Source organism: Aythya fuligula, chromosome 4, assembly GCF_009819795.1.
Source record: "Aythya fuligula isolate bAytFul2 chromosome 4, bAytFul2.pri, whole genome shotgun sequence".
Lineage (NCBI taxonomy): Eukaryota > Metazoa > Chordata > Aves > Anseriformes > Anatidae > Aythya > Aythya fuligula.
Window position 1 is genome coordinate 61,110,317 of NC_045562.1, and position 19,178 is coordinate 61,129,494.

Sequence of the window (19,178 nt, forward strand, 5' to 3'; positions counted from 1 at the left end):
CGCAACATGAAATTGTTGTTTTCATGTGCATACCTTATTGTTGCCAAATTACCCCTGGCTTAGTATTTTCTTTCTTATCTACTTGAGATAGGAATCTCTTCAGAATGAGGGGCTCAGTAGTTTGTAAAATAGCCGTGTATATCTCTAGCATTGCATAAATAATAAATAATAAGGCTTAGATGCTAATGATCATTAATATTGCAAGTGTTAAGCTGGAAATTCTAATTCCTAGTTTCTTAGGTAATTGCAAATATAAATATTTCTTGACTCAGCATGATGAGCAGTCACAAAACGTGGAACCCTACCCTGTGTGGAGTGATGGCTATTAAGCATATCCTGGACCCAGTAAATCTCAGGCTATGGAACTTGTCCCAGAATCTGCTCTTGCTACAGAACTGTGCTGCAGAAACTCATCCTGCATTTTTTAAAGCTAACACAAAATATCCACTCCATATGGTTTTGGAGACATACTTAAAATATGAGCCAAGTTCAAGCTGATGCAGTTCTGTCTTGCTGAGCCCTGAACTAGTCTTAAACAATTTCTTTGAAAGGTGCAAACACATTCATCTCAATGAAATTTTAAGTCAAAGCCTAAAGAAAGAAATTTCAGTGACAGTTTTAAACCTTTTCATTACTGTCTGTTTAAAGTAAGTATATTTAATTTAGGAGTAAATATAGTACGTGTTCCTATACCATATTTACAAGCAGTTTTTCACCTCCTTCTGGATATCGAAAGCTCATATCATTCCTTACCTTTGTAACAAAACCAGGAACTTCAATCTGCTTATACACTGCCAATTTAAAAATCTTTGGCACGGAAGGAATCAGAAAAATGGAGAGAGAGAAGAGTAGTCACAACAAACAAGTCAGGGATTAGCCCATGGTATTGGACTACTTAAGCTGTTGGGGTTGAGAGCTGTCCTTTCATTCCGGCCCAAGGATCATTTAAGGTATCATCACTGAAGTAAATGATCCTATAAAGACTGGATTTTGAATAGCCAGGTTCAATGGGCTACTTTTATAATTTAAATCAAAGTGGCTACTGAATTTGCTGCTTGCTGCATTAAGTACTGCAAAATCTCTGAATTGGTAATTTGTTTAGCAAAGCCAGAAATGCACTGCACACTGATCACACAATGAAAATTTCTTATTAGTTTCCACATCTCAGCAGGAGGGTACCTGGCTCTTCAAAAAGCGGGTAGCAGGAGTGATGGGAATCTTAAAAACACTTACTTTGGCTTAAGGTGTATCATGTAGGGAAGGAGCATGGATATAGTTGATCCACTGAAATGCACTGATGGAAGAGACTTAAATTTGTCTTGATATACTGTGCATGAGCTTAGAACAAAGCAAAAGCAATCCCCTCCAGAAAAGCAAGTATGTAAAAAAAATAAAAATCAGAAAAAAAAAATCATTTTTTGTGGTTCATAGAGATAAATAAATAAATAAATGAACTTCTCATTTATATCTCCATGTTTTTAATGGAAAGCAAAGATGTTTTTTAAGATGGAAATGTTCTGTATTCACATGTGATTCTTAAAAAACACGAGCTATTTTGAGCAGTGAATTGCAAGCCGGCCAGTGAAAGAAGCAGCAATATGTTCCTAGGAAATTTTCAGTCCTCCCTCTGTTCTGCAGAGGAATGATGCTTACATTAATTTTGAAAAATAAGCATGAGCGAAGAAATTTAAACTCGGCTATAAGCCTACCCTATTTCTATTTCCAAGGAATGAACCATATTGAAGACTGCAGCAAAGCACAATTGTTTCAGTACCACCCTGCAGGGAGTGCAGAGTACTTGACATTACCCCTGGCAGTCACACCTTCAGCTATGGCTCTTCTACAGTGGCTGAAAAAATACCTGTAGTGTGTCCCCTGCCTCATTGCAGATAGATCAGTAACATGTCATGGACCTCTGAAAATAGGTATTTGTGGTTAACCATAAAACAGCATGCAAAGACATCTCAGTTCTTTTCCGAAGTCCCATCCCACTGAAGTCAGTGGGACCTTTCCCAGGGAAATGCTCTGGGGCCAGAACAGCTATTCCCATCCCTGGATCTATTCTCTCTAGAACATGAGTAGTGTATGCAGAGGAAAGACTGCATCTCAGCGTAGAAATAAAATGTTATTGTCTTCTGACTCATTAGTTAATAACTCAGAATCTTTGTGGAGGAGAAAAAAACGAGCTCAGGAAGAAAGCACTGAACCCCACCAAGGCTGCACCATCTATTCCAGGTATACCTTCACTGTCAACATCCTTCCCAAACATTAGACAGTGATGAATTCTCCCATTGAAATGTTTCTTGTCACTTCCATGAAGGGTTGTAAATCTCTATGAGCCGTGACTATTCAACAGTTTCCATAGTTTTTGAGTGATTAATACAGGCATTCAACCAGGAAAAGTTTCAAGCACCAAACAGTTAAAAAATAAATTTTATGGAACTTCAGGGAAGGCTCATTGCCATTAGGTTCCTCACTGGTTTGTTTCAGAAAAAACTGATGTAGCCTCATCATACATTAACATTTTTAAGTGTCATCTACATGGAATTTTAGAAAATTCCATTTTTCACTTACAGCTAGTGAAACTTTTGCTTTATATGGACAAAAGTGGTAATGATGGGAAGACGCAGTTCTCAAAAACTGCTTTGTTTGGTAGACTAGGGCTTGGCTGTCCAGCACCAAATATGTTTCCTTCTTTAAAGAAAGCGGCATGGGATTATGTCAGCCTCACCGCATAAGTATTGCAAGTCTCGAGTCCCACTGAATTCTCTTTAAAATGCAAAAGGCATTGAATGACTGAAACAATGCAGTTCTTTTGTGCTCTGTGGCATGGAAGCAGGGGGAGAGATTGTTAGCTGGGTCAGCTCTGCCACCTGCAGCTCAGAGCTGGCAGAACCGCAGCATCATCACCAGGAGCGCATGAATCCTTCTCTATAGGAATCGTAAAAAGTCTGATGGAGACAAGAGGTTTCACTGAAGAGGGTGTGCAGAAATTAAATTACTGATAGACTACATAAGCTTCTGTATGCCATACAAAAGTAAAGCAAAAGAGATTTTTCACATTGGTCTTTCTGCTAATCCTCAGTGCTGTCAGAACAGACATCCTTTCTCAGAATAGAATAGAAAACCAGCATCAGAACAACAATCATAAAGCTGAATACATTCTCGGTGTGACTGTAGTGGTCTCAGAGCTGGGTCTGACCCCGTACTGATGCAGGCAGGTTTTGGCTCTGCTGATAACTGAAGTGCTACAGGAAATTATTCTGTGGATCCATATTCTCAGAACCCTCTAACTTCTGTCTGCAATGCCTCCAGTATCTCCTCATATAACTTCCTTCCTAAAACACACTCCTTTCTGAAACCTATAAATTCTAGTCTCCTCTAAAAAAAAAAAAGTCATTTAAAAAATAAAATAAATCAAATCCTTCCAGATGTGTGCCTTACTAATGCAGAAAGCCACGTGCTTTATTATGTTCCCTACTTTCACTTCCCTGAGCCCCAAGGGTATAACATTACCATTTTCTCAAGTTGGATCTCAGCCCTGTAATTGATGAATTGGATATAAGATCCATATGGAACTCTATCAAAGTCGCTGACACTCTATACAATGCCAAAATGCATGCATATATGTCCCAGTGGATGCTGGGCACCCAACATGGACTTTTCAAGCCAATGACTTGTCTTGCTCTAAAGCACTGTGGTCTACTCCAGGACCAAATCCAGCTCAGTGCTACTCACAGTGAAACAGTGATGGTTCTGCAGCAGTGGTCAGACACCGTGGTGATGAGTTCAAATAACAAAACATGACTGGAAACCAAATCTAATCACATTGGGCTAATACGAGTAATGTCAAGATCTTTCAGGATGTTTTAGCACTGGAGAGGGAAAGTGTATCGTCTGTTATGATACTCATTCTTCAGAGATTTAAAAGCCAGAGAAGCATATTTTTCCTATTAACTTCAGGCTTAGTTCAGATGCCCAAGCACTTAAGACACCTTCTAGTGCCTGAAACATCCACACGGATCCTTGTGTCTTTCTGGGACAGCAAGAGAGACCATCTGGCTCCGATCCAGCGCAATCTATGGCATTTCAGCTGGCATGAGACCCTGTGTGCAGGCAAACGAGTCCCACCTTTTGTATTGTCTAAATGTGGAGCATGGAAATGTCTAACTCATGCCTTGTCAAGCATTGCTATTAAGGATTCTGGGTCCCTAGAAATGTAGAAATTATTTCTGTGATCATACACTGTCACTGCCCTGCAGTCTTTAAGTCTTTAGGGTATTTTCCTGGGTGACTGGTTCTGAGCTGTGCAGAAAATGCTTGAAGAAGAGATTGGTTTAGTTGGTGTTCTAAATATTATTATTATAGTGCTACAGTAAAGGCTTGTATATTTTAATACTACGCAATCCTTGAAAAATGTTAAAATAGATATTTTGAAATGGAATCTTACAGACTGAGATGAGGTGGTCTGTGGGGAATAGGCAGTTGATGCCTCGGGCTTCTTCTGTATGCAAATGAATGTAGGAGTATGTAAAACATTTTGTTAGCTTTGTTTTAAGGAGTCACTCGGTAAAATAGTACAGACAAACCTGTCTGCCAGTTACCCTGCTCACGAGTAGTTAAAGATGGCAGGTGGCAGGTCTCAGGACATAGTCCTGGGCAAGCTGCTCAAGTCCCCTGCTTGAGCAGGGGGTTGAACCAAATGGCCTCTGGAGCTCCCTTCCAGCCTCAGCCACTCTGTGACTCTGTGGTTTTGGCCAACCCATATATTAAATGCATCTTTTCCCAGCATTTTTTGTCTAGCTCTTTGCAAAAAAACAAGATACAGATTGTCATTGGCAGATGCCTCAGACTTAAGGTAATTGGACCACAATCTTTTCCTCTTTCAGGGATTTGGTTTTGAGTCATGTTGGATTTCAAGTAGGTCTCGAAGGGCACAGAAAAAGACTGTGAGATTTAATATCAATCATCGTTAATCCAGTTCGTTTTACGAATGTGTCCAATTCTCATGAGCTAGACACATTTAAAACGGACTTGTCATTATAGAGTGCAATGTCCTCCTGTTACTTGAGCATCTGACCTTACAATTTGCAGACTTCAGAGGGAGAAATTGGTTGGGAATTCCTCAGCCCCAGCACCAGAAGAGGAATTCACGCAAGCCTGTACAGCTCCTAGATATCAAGAAGATGAGCATGTCCCATGTCACAGTGCAGGGCCCCTGTGCCTGTCACTTTGAATCCATGTGTGTGACATCAGTCAGCCTTGCTGTGTTTTGGGTCCATATCCAACTTTAATCTTGGGTATGAAAGGAAGGAGATTGTAAGCAGATAAAGTTAGCACCAAGTTATCTACAGACTACAGTGACGGCATAGTTCTTCTCAGTGCACATTACAGCTTGTACACAATAGGAAGCATCTTTGCCAGATGATAAAGAAGAAACATTCTCTTTGTTGCCAACAATAAATATATACAGAGGAGTAAATGTGTCAGGAATAAAGTGTCCCTAAGGAAATCTTGGAAGACCCTATGTGTATATTTACATACTTTTAGTCCCAGCAGCAGTAGAACTGTGTGAGTGTAGTGCTCTGCCCAGGCTAACTAGTTTGTTAAGAATTATTACAGCTATCTTTTTCATACTAGTTAGTATCTGCGCATAATGACACGATTTAGGCTGCCCTGCCAGAAACAGATTTTTGAGAACCGAAGCAATGGTGTAGATTATAATCACAAATTCCTCTCTCTCACACACACATTCACAAAACCTGAGCGAGTGCCTGCAGGTTTCAGAATAAATTGAAGAACTCAAAATACAACATCTCTTTCACAGCACAAACTGGATCCTGCATGTGCTTCAGAACCTGATGTTCTTAATTTTTGGTAGAACATTGAACCAGAGGAAAGGCTGAGCCCAGAGTACACACTATGATAGAAGCTCTCTGTCTATTAGATTACCTTGCAGATATTTGTGTACAAAAAATATATTTTAGAAGTCTATGTAAGAAAAAAGTCAATGAGCCAATTGCAGATTCAATTTCTGCAGCTGGAAAAAAATAATTCTTCATTCTGAAGCTCTTAATTCTCCCTGCTGCTTTATGTTATCTTTGTTTTAACTGCTCTTAATGAAAGGCTCATCAGAAGATAGTGTCAATACATAATAATATTTAAATTCTGAATTCATCTTTAAGTCCTCATGGCAGCTCCCTTTCAGCTATTTTTCCTGCATGCTCGGAATCTCTGTTTATGTGAATGAGAGTAGCGTGTGCATGGGGAGACTGGAACAAACATTGATCAGCTGTGCAGCCCAGAGAGAAGAATTTGCTTCATGTCTTACACGTTTGTAGAAGCATGGAAGGAAAACATCACCTGCTGAAATAAATCCAAGGTGCTCCGTCAGCAAGACCTACTAAAAATTCAGTAAAGGACTGTTGCACTCAGATCAAGAGTCACATTACGTTATGCCTGCCTGCAGTGCCCATTCTGAGCTCTAATAATTTGACCAACTTGTTGCCCTCCTCCTGTTGGTAAAAAGCCAAACCTTCCCTGCTTTTAAATGCAGTTCTGCTTTGAGAAATGTCTCTAAAAGTGACATGTGGGCTCTATGTTTGTTCTGTGTCAACTATTTCCTTATCAAGTGTGCTCAGTTAACAAGGAAGGAACCTTTTACAGAATTACAGAATTACAGAATTACAGAATTTCCTAGGTTGGAAGAGACCTCAAGGTCATCGAGTCCAACCTCCAACCTAACGCTAACAGCCCTCCACTAAACCATATCCCTAAGCTCTACATCTAAACGTCTTTTGAAGACTTCCAGGGATGGTGACTCCGCCAGCCCTGCAAATTTCAGGTAGAAGCCAAGGGTCAATCGGGATTTTTTCTTCTTATGTAGGATGACCAAAAAACAAGGGTTCTGCAAATGAGGGTAAGCCCTCAATTACATATGTGCAATTCTGTTGTCTTCTGTGGCTTTGCATAAGGTTTAACTGACTGGAAATGATTCTTTGGTGATAAACAGGAGGGAATAGAAACCAGTTCACTCCGTTCTTTATGCTAGATCTGCTGTGCTAACAGGAGCAAAAAGCAGTGAACAGTGATTTTAATTATTAAGTGAGCAGATAGAAAATGTATAAGAAGCAACTGTATTTGAAGAAGGGGTCTGCTTCAGAAATGTTCAGCTTCAACATAATAGAGCACTCAAGCTGACAAGGAAAATAAAATGCTTTTTTCTTGGACATGTCATTATACATGTGATGGGAAGAGGATGTATGGTCCTTGTAACAAGAAGGCAACAAAATTATTTGAATTATTTTGCATGAAATAGCAAGATAAAAGATTTTCTTTAAAGCCTCATTCCTGAGAACTCCTCATTGTGGGTGCAGCAGGTCAGAAGATCACTATGTGTACATCTTGCTATACTGGAATGAGAAGCTGGTATGGGCATTTTATGATTTATTAATTCATCTTTACAGCTATGCCAATCAAGCATGACAGTTTTCTGCTCTCCAAAAAAATACCTCAGGTAGCAAATAGTGAGCAAAAAGTTGTCTCAGTTCAGAGTTTTGGTCCTGCAATCCCAGTGCAGATTAAACTGAGCTGTAGGAGGCATACTGTGTTGGCTAGGGTAAAAAATAAAATTTAAAAGCTGAAGATATACTTTCCAGCTATGTAAATACTGATCAACTGAATCTTTGATTGGGTGAATTCATTCGATTTTGACTTTTTCTTCCAGTTGTGTGTAATACTGGAGCCAATGCAGGAACTGATGTCAAGACATAAAACTTACAATCTAAGTCCTCGAGACTGCTTGAAGACTTGCTTGTTTCAAAAATGGCAGAGAATGGTGGCCCCACCAGGTATGTTTGTTTTCTAGCATTTAATTTATTTTATAATTAAGTGAATATGGAAACAATGGGAAATTTTGGTGCAGATTTACTTACAAAGGAAAATAATAAGAATTAATACTGTTCCAAAATTAAGCTTGAAAATGATCTTGATTTTGCATGATTTCAGTCTGATGCAACACAATGTAAACCAAGTTTTATAAATGTGCACGTTCAAATGGATCCACTGTGCATAGGACATAATTTAGTTCAAAAATACATGTAGATAGAATACAAAATGCCTACTGGCTCCATTAGAATTCATAGTTTGTGTAATTCAGCTTCCCGCTGTGACTCTGAAATTACAGCTACAATTCATAATTAATTGTCTTTGAGTCTAATATAATGTTATTTACAGGCCTGGACCTAATCTCCTTTCTCTTACCTGAAAATAATAATTCTCCCTTTTTACAGATTATTAAAGATTTGCGTATTTAAGACTATTTACATGGATGCCCAGGCCAAATTTTGCAAAGTACAACTGCTACCTTTGTTCTACTCCAATTTAGGACAAATTATGCAATTGTCCCAGTTTGGTCTAAGTTTGGAAGATTTGCAAATAAATGGCATTCAGTACTTTTTAACATGTTTCTTGGGAGTGTCAGTTTTAAAGATGAAGCCCACACCAGAGCCGGAAGGGAATTCTGTGGTATTTGTTGTATCACTGGCAGCAATAGGGCAGAAAGCTGCCTGCCTCGTTCCTTTGTCTCTGGCCAACGCAGCTGAGGCTGTAATCTACATCAGACTAAGATCTGGATTTTTCTTTAGCAAAAACTTCAGCAAGTTACACAGCCCCTTTTAACATTATGATAATTACCATGATATCCCCATTGGTAGAATGCCTCCATGTGTCTTTATAGATAATCTGGGAGAATAAACTTCATTAGTCCATTATATAAAATTGAAAGCAGATTCCACTGGTTTGGTTCCAAATAGTATTCCAAGGTTCATATGTTAAATCTAAACTAACTACTACTAGTAGTAGTAAACTTATGAACGTAAAACTAGATGAAAAAAGTATTTCAACACTTCTACTTGTGGTTCAGTTTAGCACACACTTTACAACATTTTCCATTTTCTTTGCTTCTCACCATTTTATTGCAGCAGAACCCACAAGACAACCGACAACCAAACGGAGAAAAAGGAAAAACTCCACCAGCAGCACTTCGAACAGCAGTGCTGGGAACAACGCAAACAGCACCAACAGCAAGAAAAAGTCAGCTGCTGCAAACCTGAGTCTATCAAGTCAGGTACCTGTAAGTCTCACTTTCCTTTTAGGCCCCAATCACTTACAGTGCTTTAATTCTTTCCTTGTAAAGAAGGTGCATTCTTGAGCCTAAAATATAACAAGCAAAAGGCGGCCTTGCACACACGGTATGCCGTGGAAGCTGGGGAATTAGTGGGGAGATGTGAAGAAGCCATTCTGCAGTGCATGTTGAATGATCCACCCTGATGCAGGGCTACCTTGAGGAACAGATGTGACTTTTTAAGGCTGAGGCCAGCTCGCCAATGGGACTCTTTCCACTGGTGGTAGGATTCAGACTGGGCCCCATGTGTTCAGATGTAGCATGAGCAGAGTGTCTTGCAGATGTCCAAAAACCCAGTGCTATGTGGGCATGAGCCCCTCTGGAGCAGGGTTGCCACACCTGAGCAGACCACTTGTCTCGCTACGTTAGTACCTTATCTCTAATCAGTGCTGGGTTCGGGTGCTCCAGTGGACAAGGTTATGAGTCACCTTGCCTGCAGAGTTTAGCTCATTCTCAAACCACTCCATTTGCACAGGGTAGATCCCTTGGAATATGGGTATCAGTTTATTCACCTCGCTAGCTGTAACTGTTGGCATCCTAATTATATAGGGAAACACGAAATCATTTATAGAACTCCACCAGCATTTAAATAATGTCACATTTATTGCCTTAGTCATGATATAGGGGTAATGTGACCCCAAATTGTGACAAAGTATGCCTTAGTCAATAAGGAGATAGCTCATGCATTTTAAAGTTGTGGAAATTAATTTGATATTATAGGAACTATAAAGTGGTATCTTGGGAATAACATGCAGGGATTTTTATTGGATTTCTGATCAGCAGATAGGAAAGGGCTATGTCTCTCCTGAAGCCTGACAAAGAATATAGGCCTTTTGTTAGCACAAAGCAGGCACTTCCTAGAAAGCTTGAATACTCAGATAAAAAAGAGGAGTAGACTAACACCAGTGAAATGAAATGAAATGAAGATTTTTGTTTAGCAACTGAGTCAGCAATCCACTAGCTTACAGCAGCTTTGGGCTTCAGTACATTAAACTCATATTTTCTCCTTGTCATATTAAAATTTTCACGTGGCTCCTATCCCTGGAGTCAGATTCTTTCCCTAATATAGGCATCTCTGGGCTTTTCTGGCAGCACGAAGCAGTCAGAAGGCCAGCTACCTGATCCCCTGGTGGCAGAGACCACTCTGCCTCGCTGATTGTGTCTGCCAGAAAACCCCTTGGATCAATAATCAACCACACTTATGAAAAAACAGCAATTAGGTGTAAAACTGAGCAACCAGCTAGTTCCCTGCTGCCTCCAAGTTTAAAAGACAGGAAGATCACTGTATCTCAGCTGCTCCCTGCCCTGAGTTCAGTTCAGCAGGACCAGAGCCTGACCCCCCTGCCCCTCTGAAGCCTGCTCCTCCCTGGAGAGATGTTGACTTTTGTTGGCTTCAGTGGTAGCTGCGTGTGCTTGGATGTTTGAATGTAATTGGGCCCTCTGATAGTTACCTGTCACTCCCACTGATACTCAGGCTGACTTCAGGAACTCAGAGGCTATTCCTGACAGACGAAGTAGTCAAGGCTGCTCTTCCTGTTGGGGATAATAGTTGAGCATCTGAGACATCACGGTGAAGTTTAGCATGGTGTGAGGGATGGATTTTTAGTCTTCATTGACTTTCAGGATGCTGCGTAGCTATTTTTTTTCAATGCTATTTGCTTTCTGTACCAAAGTAGCAAGATGGTCCAAATTCTTCTTTTATGGAGTATTAGGTTTCTTTTTTAGGACCCTTCTCTTTTCACTCTGCACAGTGGAAAATGGTTAGCTGTTCAATTTGACATACTAACAGTTCTCCCCATCTTCCCGAAGGCAAAGATAGCAAACCAGATGGAATTGATGGTTGGGCCATCCTGCAGGATAGACAGAACTCAAAATAATTTTAGCAGTAAGATATTTTGGTGTAAAACTATTCAACACTTTTCAGTTAAATAGAGAAATGTTACTGTGTTTATTCAAAATTATGCATTTTTGAAGCGGTCCTTCTTATTACAGACATGCCACTGCTTTCTGAAGTTAGTGGCAGGTAGCAGTAACTTGCCTTCTATTTCTTTCTCTTAACTTTACCTCGGTGAACTAGTCAGTAGTTAATGTTTGATTTTCTTCATATGCAATAGAAGACAAGATACCTTCAAACACAATATGAGAGTTTTCTCAGTTTTCCAATATTAAAAGCTTCATTCAGCCACAGAGCTTTCTGTGAATGGGTCTTTCCTGCTCAGTAGAAAAAAAACTTCTGAAATCATTCATTTTCCATGTTAAAATCATTCTTTCCATTATTATTAGAGAAGAGGAATGAAACCACTGCATCTTCTGTCCAGATGACTTGCATAAGCCAAGGTAGTTCCAGTTCCATTTTTCCCATCGTCTTTGCTGGAGAACCCCAACAACGGGCTCACATTCATACCAAACCTGCATTAATATAACGTCATGTACTCCATGTGCAAGCTTTCTCTTTTTCTCCAGTGGTTTCTTCCCAGCCAGCAAAGACAACCAGACAACCCCTCCACCATAACAGAATCTAACTTCCTGTCACTTCTATGCTTCTATATTGTTTTCTCTTTGATAGTAAATTAATCCTGGTTATAGAACATTTCCGCGGCCTCTACTCTATGTAATGTTTCTTGGTTTAGGATATTAGCAATTATTCAGTTTTGCTGCTACAGTAATGCTGTGTACACTGGCAAATATGTGAACTTACCATAACCCTCATCAGCTTCTCACCCACACCATTAGCTTCTGTTTGTGTAATGAGGTCTTCATGTCTGGAGAGGCAAATTTTCCACTTTCAGGAAAGCAGCTGGAGTACTGTCAGCTATGAAAAAGTTTGAAACTTCAGAAAGATTTCTCATTTTCCCCATAGTCCCTTCCAGATCTTCAGATAAATACACAGTGCTAAACAAAATTAGATCAATGAGATGAAATGGTGTTTGTCACATACACATGCTTCTTCATTAATAGGAGGTTGTGCCATTCCCTCTACCTGAGTATTTTCTGATCAGTTCTTCAGGCAGGGACAGTACTGACAACAGAGATCCAAGCCCAGAAAGTAAAATGTTGTTGTATTTCCATGCATGGGTCAGGTTAGTACTGCACCCTGAAGTTCAGCTGCTGAAACCTAATCAATCAGTATCATTCGTACCCTTTGTGTTGCCTTAAATTTATTAGCACTTTGAGTGTGCTGACACGTTCTGATACATCTTTAATGACACAGTCTTCAAAAGCATCCTAAGGGGCTCTGTCAGTGGGTGGGTATGCATCTTCCCTCTCATCAGTAATTTGAACAGGGTCACTCTTATGCTGTCCTTATGTTTCTAGCTGTTTTTTAATACTTTCTCAGCTCTGCTAAATAAAATACAAAGTTTTGCCCTTTTGATGGTTACTTGCACTCTGTTACACTCATTTTCCCTTATGTATATTTCCCATCCTCTATGATTCTGTTGATTCTCGTGCTACTGGTTACAGACCTTCATCATCTCCTATTATCAATAGGATTCTTCCTGCCCAAGTCCCTTGTTTAACACTTTTCCTACATATTGTGAGCTTTCTTAAAACAAGTGTAGTTAGTCAGTGTGCTACATGATTGCCCTGCATAACTCATGTGTAGGTTGGTTTTTCAGTTGTTCAGTGATTCTTTTGACTGGAATCTATTGATGCTGAGGCAACGTGCTGCAATGGGTTGGAAGCAGGACTAAATGCCACTGAAGTCTCTCCAACAGCACAAATAGAAAAATATTTTTCTCACCTGAAGTTTGCTTCTCTTGGGCTTTCATTGGTGCAGGCAGAATACTTCTACAAATGCATTGGGTTTTGTTTAGTGTGTAAAGAAAGCTGACAAAACAGGGACAAAAAAACTGTAGTCCACTCAGATGTCTTAGTCTCAGCAGATTCCAGTCATTCCAGTCAGATTTGTTCATGATCTTGATCTTGTCTGATCTTTGGAAGAAACATTAACCCATTGTGCAGAAACCAGGATTACCGATTTCCTCTTTCCTCCAAGAGCAAAGATGGTGAAGATTCCTTCCACAAGGGTCATAATGAACTTGTCTTTCTCATGTTAGCTTTCCTATGATTTCAAAGTAAGGTAGTTATCTAATTTGTATGTGTCATCATTTATCATTTACACATTACTAATTTCCTCTAATATTTGAAGCTAGTTGCAGTGTTCTTCCATACCTTTGTTCAGGTTTCAAGCCTCTTCACAGGCTGAGATATGATTTCATTGCTTTATTATTATTATTATTATTATTATTATTATTATTATTATTATTATTATTATTATTATTATTATTATTATTATTATTATTATTATTATTATTATTATATTTCAAATAAAACTGTCATGCAAAACCAGGCTCTTGTATGTAGACCTGTACACTGTGATCTGTGGATTATAGGTGTAAGCAAGATGATCAAAAGTGGTTAATATCACTTGAAAATCAATTTCAGTTAAGTTTAATGAAAACAGTCCACATTGATCTATTTTAATCTATTTGAATTTGGAAATTTGACAATACACAACTCTCACAAACTCAAAGAACCTCTGTGCTGCTCCCAGTCATAACTGTAAAAATTAACAGGTGGATTTTGCTTTTATTTACTAATGAAGATCTCGTTGAGTATAATACTGTAGCCATGAGCTTAGTGAAATATCATTTGTGTTGAAAAGAATAAAGCATCACTGCACGCCACTAAGTAAATCAACTATTCTTTGTTATATCCAGAGTCTTAATTAGAGCCTCTTTGCGCTCTTTAAATGAGTTATATACCTCAATAGTCTCAATTTCTCTTTGTAGTTCTTTGTAAGCTCCTCAAAAGCCAAATCCACAAACCTGCTAATGTGGGAGGGAGCAATACAATCTCTTACGTGTTTCAGAAACAGGGAGCAGGTTTAGGTGTTTTGTAATAGATGAAGGACTGGAGCTACAGTTCCAGGGCTAGAAGATTAGTGTCAGAAATTATCCCTAAGTCTCAGAACAGTGCAATTCAGAATCTAAAATTTAGCCTTAAGGAGATGAGAGTGAGCAAATTGGTTTCCAGTTGTTGCGCTTTACTAAAAATGTACCAAACAAGACCAGCACGTCAAGTTAACAGAGAGGACTGTGATGAGATGTGAAAGATAACCATTTTCCTCTAGAAAGTGTTTACTCTGAAACCTAATTAAAATGTCAGTTCTGTTTCTACAGATCATTTCAGCACAATGTCAGTCTGATGTTTTATCTTAGAGGTAAGTGACCATTACTGCGGAGGGCAGCAATGGGGCTCTAAGTCATTATATTTTTTGTGGCAAGGAGTTATGAAGTCAATTATTTAAAATAATCACCACTAACACAATTCTGTAAGAAGGAAGGAGAGATACCCTTCTTTTGACTTAGCACTTCCAGGTGTGCAGGCTGCTTAAACTAGTGTAACTTCCAGTTCTTGAAGTATGAGGCTTGTTTGAAACATTTACTTGATAGTTTCAAGCATTTTTTAATTATCTCAGGCTTGTGAAGCACTGCTTGTGTACTTCTGGGGACAGTGACACCTACATATTAACAAAACAAATTAATAGCAAAGCAAAATAAAATAACAAAGCAAAGATGGAAAGCATAGGTATGGGGATTTTTACATGGCTCATACATTTTTTTTTACACTTTCTTACCTCCACACACCAGTAAGATATTGATTAGACACAGAATGATCTTTAAAATCCCAAGTTAAAAAGTCTAGTTCTAGAACTGGGTATAGCAGAGCTAAACTTTGAGGCTAGGTATAAAAAAGATGAAGCCTGAGAAATGACCGGTCTGTTAAATAGAAGTGCTTGCATTTGGGTTGTGTATGAAGTGATCTCTGTGTGTAGTTTATATGCATCAATTTAAGTTTGGATGGTAATTAGGGATATTGCAGGATGAAAGGTATGATATACATGAAAGCTGCTTTTGTGGTTATATTATTAAATAATACATTTCTATCACATAATGTAAAACATCCACTGCTTTATTTACAGGGCTTCACTGCAACCATATTTTACTATCATGAGACATTCCTTCACCAAAAATGTTGTTTCTAATCACGGAGTAAATTAATAAGATTGAGTGACTACAATCTAAATCTTTTTTAAACTAATCTAGTCAAATATGTGCTACCATAACTAGGCCGTAGCAGAATATGCTGCCGTGCAAGAGACTAGGGTTTAATTCTTGGATTCTGCTTCTCACTCCATGAGCAGGAGCTAGGAGCACTCCAGAGCTGCAGCCTCAACCCTGGGAGGGATGGAGCCTTGTGTCATTCAACAGCAGTGACCCCCACTGGCCAATTTAAGGAGAAGCATTGAGGGGCTCTAAAAGGAGTCACTTCCAGTCCTCCTCAGAGGTTGGTGGTCATTGCACGGGAATTAGTGAGTGGAGGTTCAATGGGGTGCACTCGGTGGGGTCTTCAGCTTTTCAGTCTGAGGAGCAGAATCCTCTCCGGGGAGGAACCAGCATGTGCGCTTCCTGAGGATAGTATTTTGCCTGACATAACTCTAAGCAGCAGGATTGTCAAGACTATATATATTATATACACTTTTAAATGTCCTGTAACTAATGCTGTGATATCTATCTCTTAAATAGAATGAGGGAAAACTCCACTAACCTCAATATAATTCTAGTTTAATTCTCAGAGAGAGAGAGAGAGAGAGAGAGACTCAGTGTCATGGAGAGAAACATAAGTGCAAACTGTCCTCTCGAGTGGTGTCATTAAATTAAAGGAATAATATTTGAGAAGAGTCAGATAAATTAGAGAGGGAAAGGCTTACATGGTCGTTGAGCATCTCCCCACTGATGCACAAATGTTCCCTGCCACAGATTGAGTTTTTTCCCTGTCCACTGTTAGGTGACCGGAGCAGCAAAGCTAGCACTTTCCATTGGGGTCATTAATCCTCAGTCCGTAGTTCTCAGCACCAGGAATGTTGTCTTATCAGTAGGGGTTACATTTTCAGTTCCTTAATGGCATCTTAGTACCCTAGCACTTCAGATTAGCCTAAAGCGATACTCTTCCTTTCAGCACCAGCAGCTATTAAGCATATTTACCCCTCCCAATCATTTGGACGATGCAATACATGTTTAATTCTTTTCCACAGCCTCCTCCCCAGCCAGCTGCTCTAGCCCCATAGCTATTTTTGGTGCACTTCTCTAAGTCTCATCCAAGCTGCTGACCTCTTCCTGGTATGGCAGCGCACAGAACTTGAGGCAGCATCAGGGGTCTGTACTCAAGAGCACTGAAGTTAAAGGAACTGTTGCCACCTCGGTCTGTGACTCTGTATTGCACTCACTGTGGTCCTTTTTGCCTGACGTATCGCTGCACGCTCCAATCCATTTTGCTGTCCTCTGCCAGGTTTCTCTTGTCATTAATGCTCTCGCAATGCAGTGGGGTCAGGTCTGTTTCAGCAGTGCACGCTAGAAGTTTTCTGTTGTTTAGGGGGATGAAATGAACTAGAATAAACTTTTGGTTACAAACACCTTTGTCTTTTAAACTTCTGGGTTGCAAAGCTATGTGTGAGATTTATTTAACAAAGTCTTTTATGGGTATGTGGAGTAACAAAATGCAGAGAATGCAAAGAGGAAATCATGTAGCAGTATCCATCTACTCACAAATTTTTCACATAGCACAGGCTGAAAATGTGATAAAAACATTCTTCTGTAGCATGTCAGCCTTTGCTAAGGGATATCAAGATACAGTGTAAATAGAGGCAGTGATTTGTGTTGTTTCGTGGGGAATGAAGCACGTATCAGATTAAATAAAACAACACAACAAAACACAGCACCTGATTATATGCAAACACTTGTCTTCTGTTTGCTTTTTACAAATGCTTTTACATTCACAAGGAGGACCAGATCCTTTAAAATATGAATCTGTTGTTCTCTAGGACTCTGTGAAGGGCTTGTTAAATCAGTAGTTACAAAGCTAGACATCTGGAGTTACTGCACTTTTACCAAACGTTACCTGATGCCCTGCCACCTGAGCTGCATGAAAAGATGCATCCCACATACTTCTTGTAGTGGTTAGTTCAGCAGCCTGATTCTCCATTGAACAGAGAGAACAAGAGAGCTCTCTGGCTTTGCACCTTTGCTTTCCAATCTCAAGTTTGCACCTTTCTATCCCATGCTGGTTAGGTTTTTTGCAGCAAATCTGTGATGCACTGGAGTACAGTAGGCGGTTTACTTGTTTTCATGGAAGGACAATTTGTACTTAAAGTAGTGATTAGATGAATTCTTTCTTTCTTGCATGCTTCAGTTTTTGATGACTACTAGCTTCATCAGTGTAATTATAATTAGCACTCTTCATCTTCCTTTTACGGTACCAGCTGGACAGATTGGTCCTCTTACTGCACAGATTGGCGGCAGGGTTGCCTACATGGAGTTAGGTGACAGGCACCATGAAATAACAGATGGTAAATTCAGGGCTTGTTGGCAATCAGCAGGTTTTTGCTAATGACTTAATTAGCTATGCAAATTGTCAAATCAGTGTGAACATTGTTTTTATCGAAAACTTTACCTAAATTAATTACCATAATTAAGTAGCAGAATGTCAAGTATATTGGATGCGTAAAAGGGCTTGGCTGGCTAAGGATAAGAGAGTTACCATCTTTATTAGAGTGCTGTGCTCCACATTTGAAAAGTCTGAGGATAAGAAATGTGGTTTCTTTTAAACTAGTTTTAAAATACGCATATCACAGAGTTGCAACTGAGAGGCACCCTGGTGCCTTTTCATATGGCTCAGGAAAGAAAGCCTGGATAAAGGCTGAATATCTCAAGCAGGAGTTTAAGGCAGTTTCAGAGCCTGCTTGTTTTAAAAAATAATAAAAAAAAAATCAGTCTACCTGCTTTTCAGTTCTGGGGTGTTTAAGATCCAGAGCCATGAGCATGCTGCTAGAGAGATGAGTTACAGTTTTTCGTTTAAATTAGTAGTGAAATGTAAGCCTGTCTCCTAGTTCCTACTATGCAGGAACTTTTAACTCTGTTGTTCAAATATCACAAAAGTAAAAGATGCAAGTTCTCTAACATAAATTTTTTAAGTTGATTTTTTCTCTCTCAAGGTTTCCATATAACAAATATTGGGTGCTGTTCACAGGATGTGATGGTGGTAGGAGAACCAACTCTGATGGGAGGCGAATTTGGGGATGAAGACGAAAGGCTTATCACTAGATTAGAGAATACGCAGTATGATGCAGCAAATGGCATGGATGATGAAGAAGATTTCAACAATTCACCTGCACTGGGAAATAACAGCCCGTGGAACAGCAAACCTCCTGCTAACCAGGAGACTAAATCTGAAAACCCCACACCACAAGCTTCCCAATAGGTTATTCTGCAGCAGTAGCCGCTGCGATGTATGTCAGTGGCTTACTAATTACTGTTTCATAACATTCGTGAAAAAAAAATAAATAAATAGAGAAACCTTTCAATGGATACAGTACCTATTTCTAAACTAAAGCTATCTGATTTTTTTTAATTAGGGAAAAATCTTTTATAAGCTTCCCTATACATTTCTTGGAAGCTTTCACATACAACATGATACTGGCACTGACCTCAATTAAAATAATTGAAAATTAAATAGCATCTCATGGCAAATTTCTGACAATGCATTCTATTGGAGGGGTTGTTTTTTTCCTCATCAAACAATGGCCATATTTTAACAAGTCATCAGTGCTCAGGATCTCATTAACGCAACTATGTAAAACTTTTTACAATTGTAATATATTTTCTGCTTTTCAACTTGCACCTGAAATTTCTTGTTTCAGAAAAAAAAAATAAATAAAAAAACCAGCTTTTAAGGAAAAGTAATTTAAAGTAACTTTTGTTCTTTCTTTAACTTTTCTTTCATTGGTTAATCTTTTAAAGGATCCAGCATTTTTAATTTACATTTAGCTGATGCCAGTAGATACTCTTTCCATCATTTAATAAAAATGCTGAAACAAGAAATGTCTTTTTTTCATCAAAGACATGAGAAATATTTTTATGTGGAAAAAGACACC

The 19,178-nt window shown here is 39.1% G+C and overlaps 1 protein-coding gene across 10 annotated transcripts in view; it reads left to right on the forward strand.

Moving 5' to 3' along the window:
• LDB2 (LIM domain binding 2) overlaps window positions 1–18,945 on the forward strand; it is a 216,851-nt gene extending 197,906 nt beyond the window's left edge. For 3 of the 10 annotated variants that reach the window (XM_032186605.1, XM_032186600.1, XM_032186606.1), the window contains 3 exons: window positions 7,727–7,850; window positions 8,982–9,133; window positions 18,275–18,945. In XM_032186605.1, the coding sequence (XP_032042496.1) occupies window positions 7,727–7,850; window positions 8,982–9,133; window positions 18,275–18,505 (507 nt within the window). In that variant the 3' untranslated portion in view covers window positions 18,506–18,945. Of the gene's footprint in view, window positions 1–7,726; window positions 7,851–8,981; window positions 9,134–15,392; window positions 15,536–18,239 lie in introns of all 10 variants that reach the window. The other 7 variants (XM_032186608.1, XM_032186607.1, XM_032186609.1 and 4 more) reach the window with 7 other exon arrangements.
• Window positions 18,946–19,178: the final 233 nt, after the last annotated feature.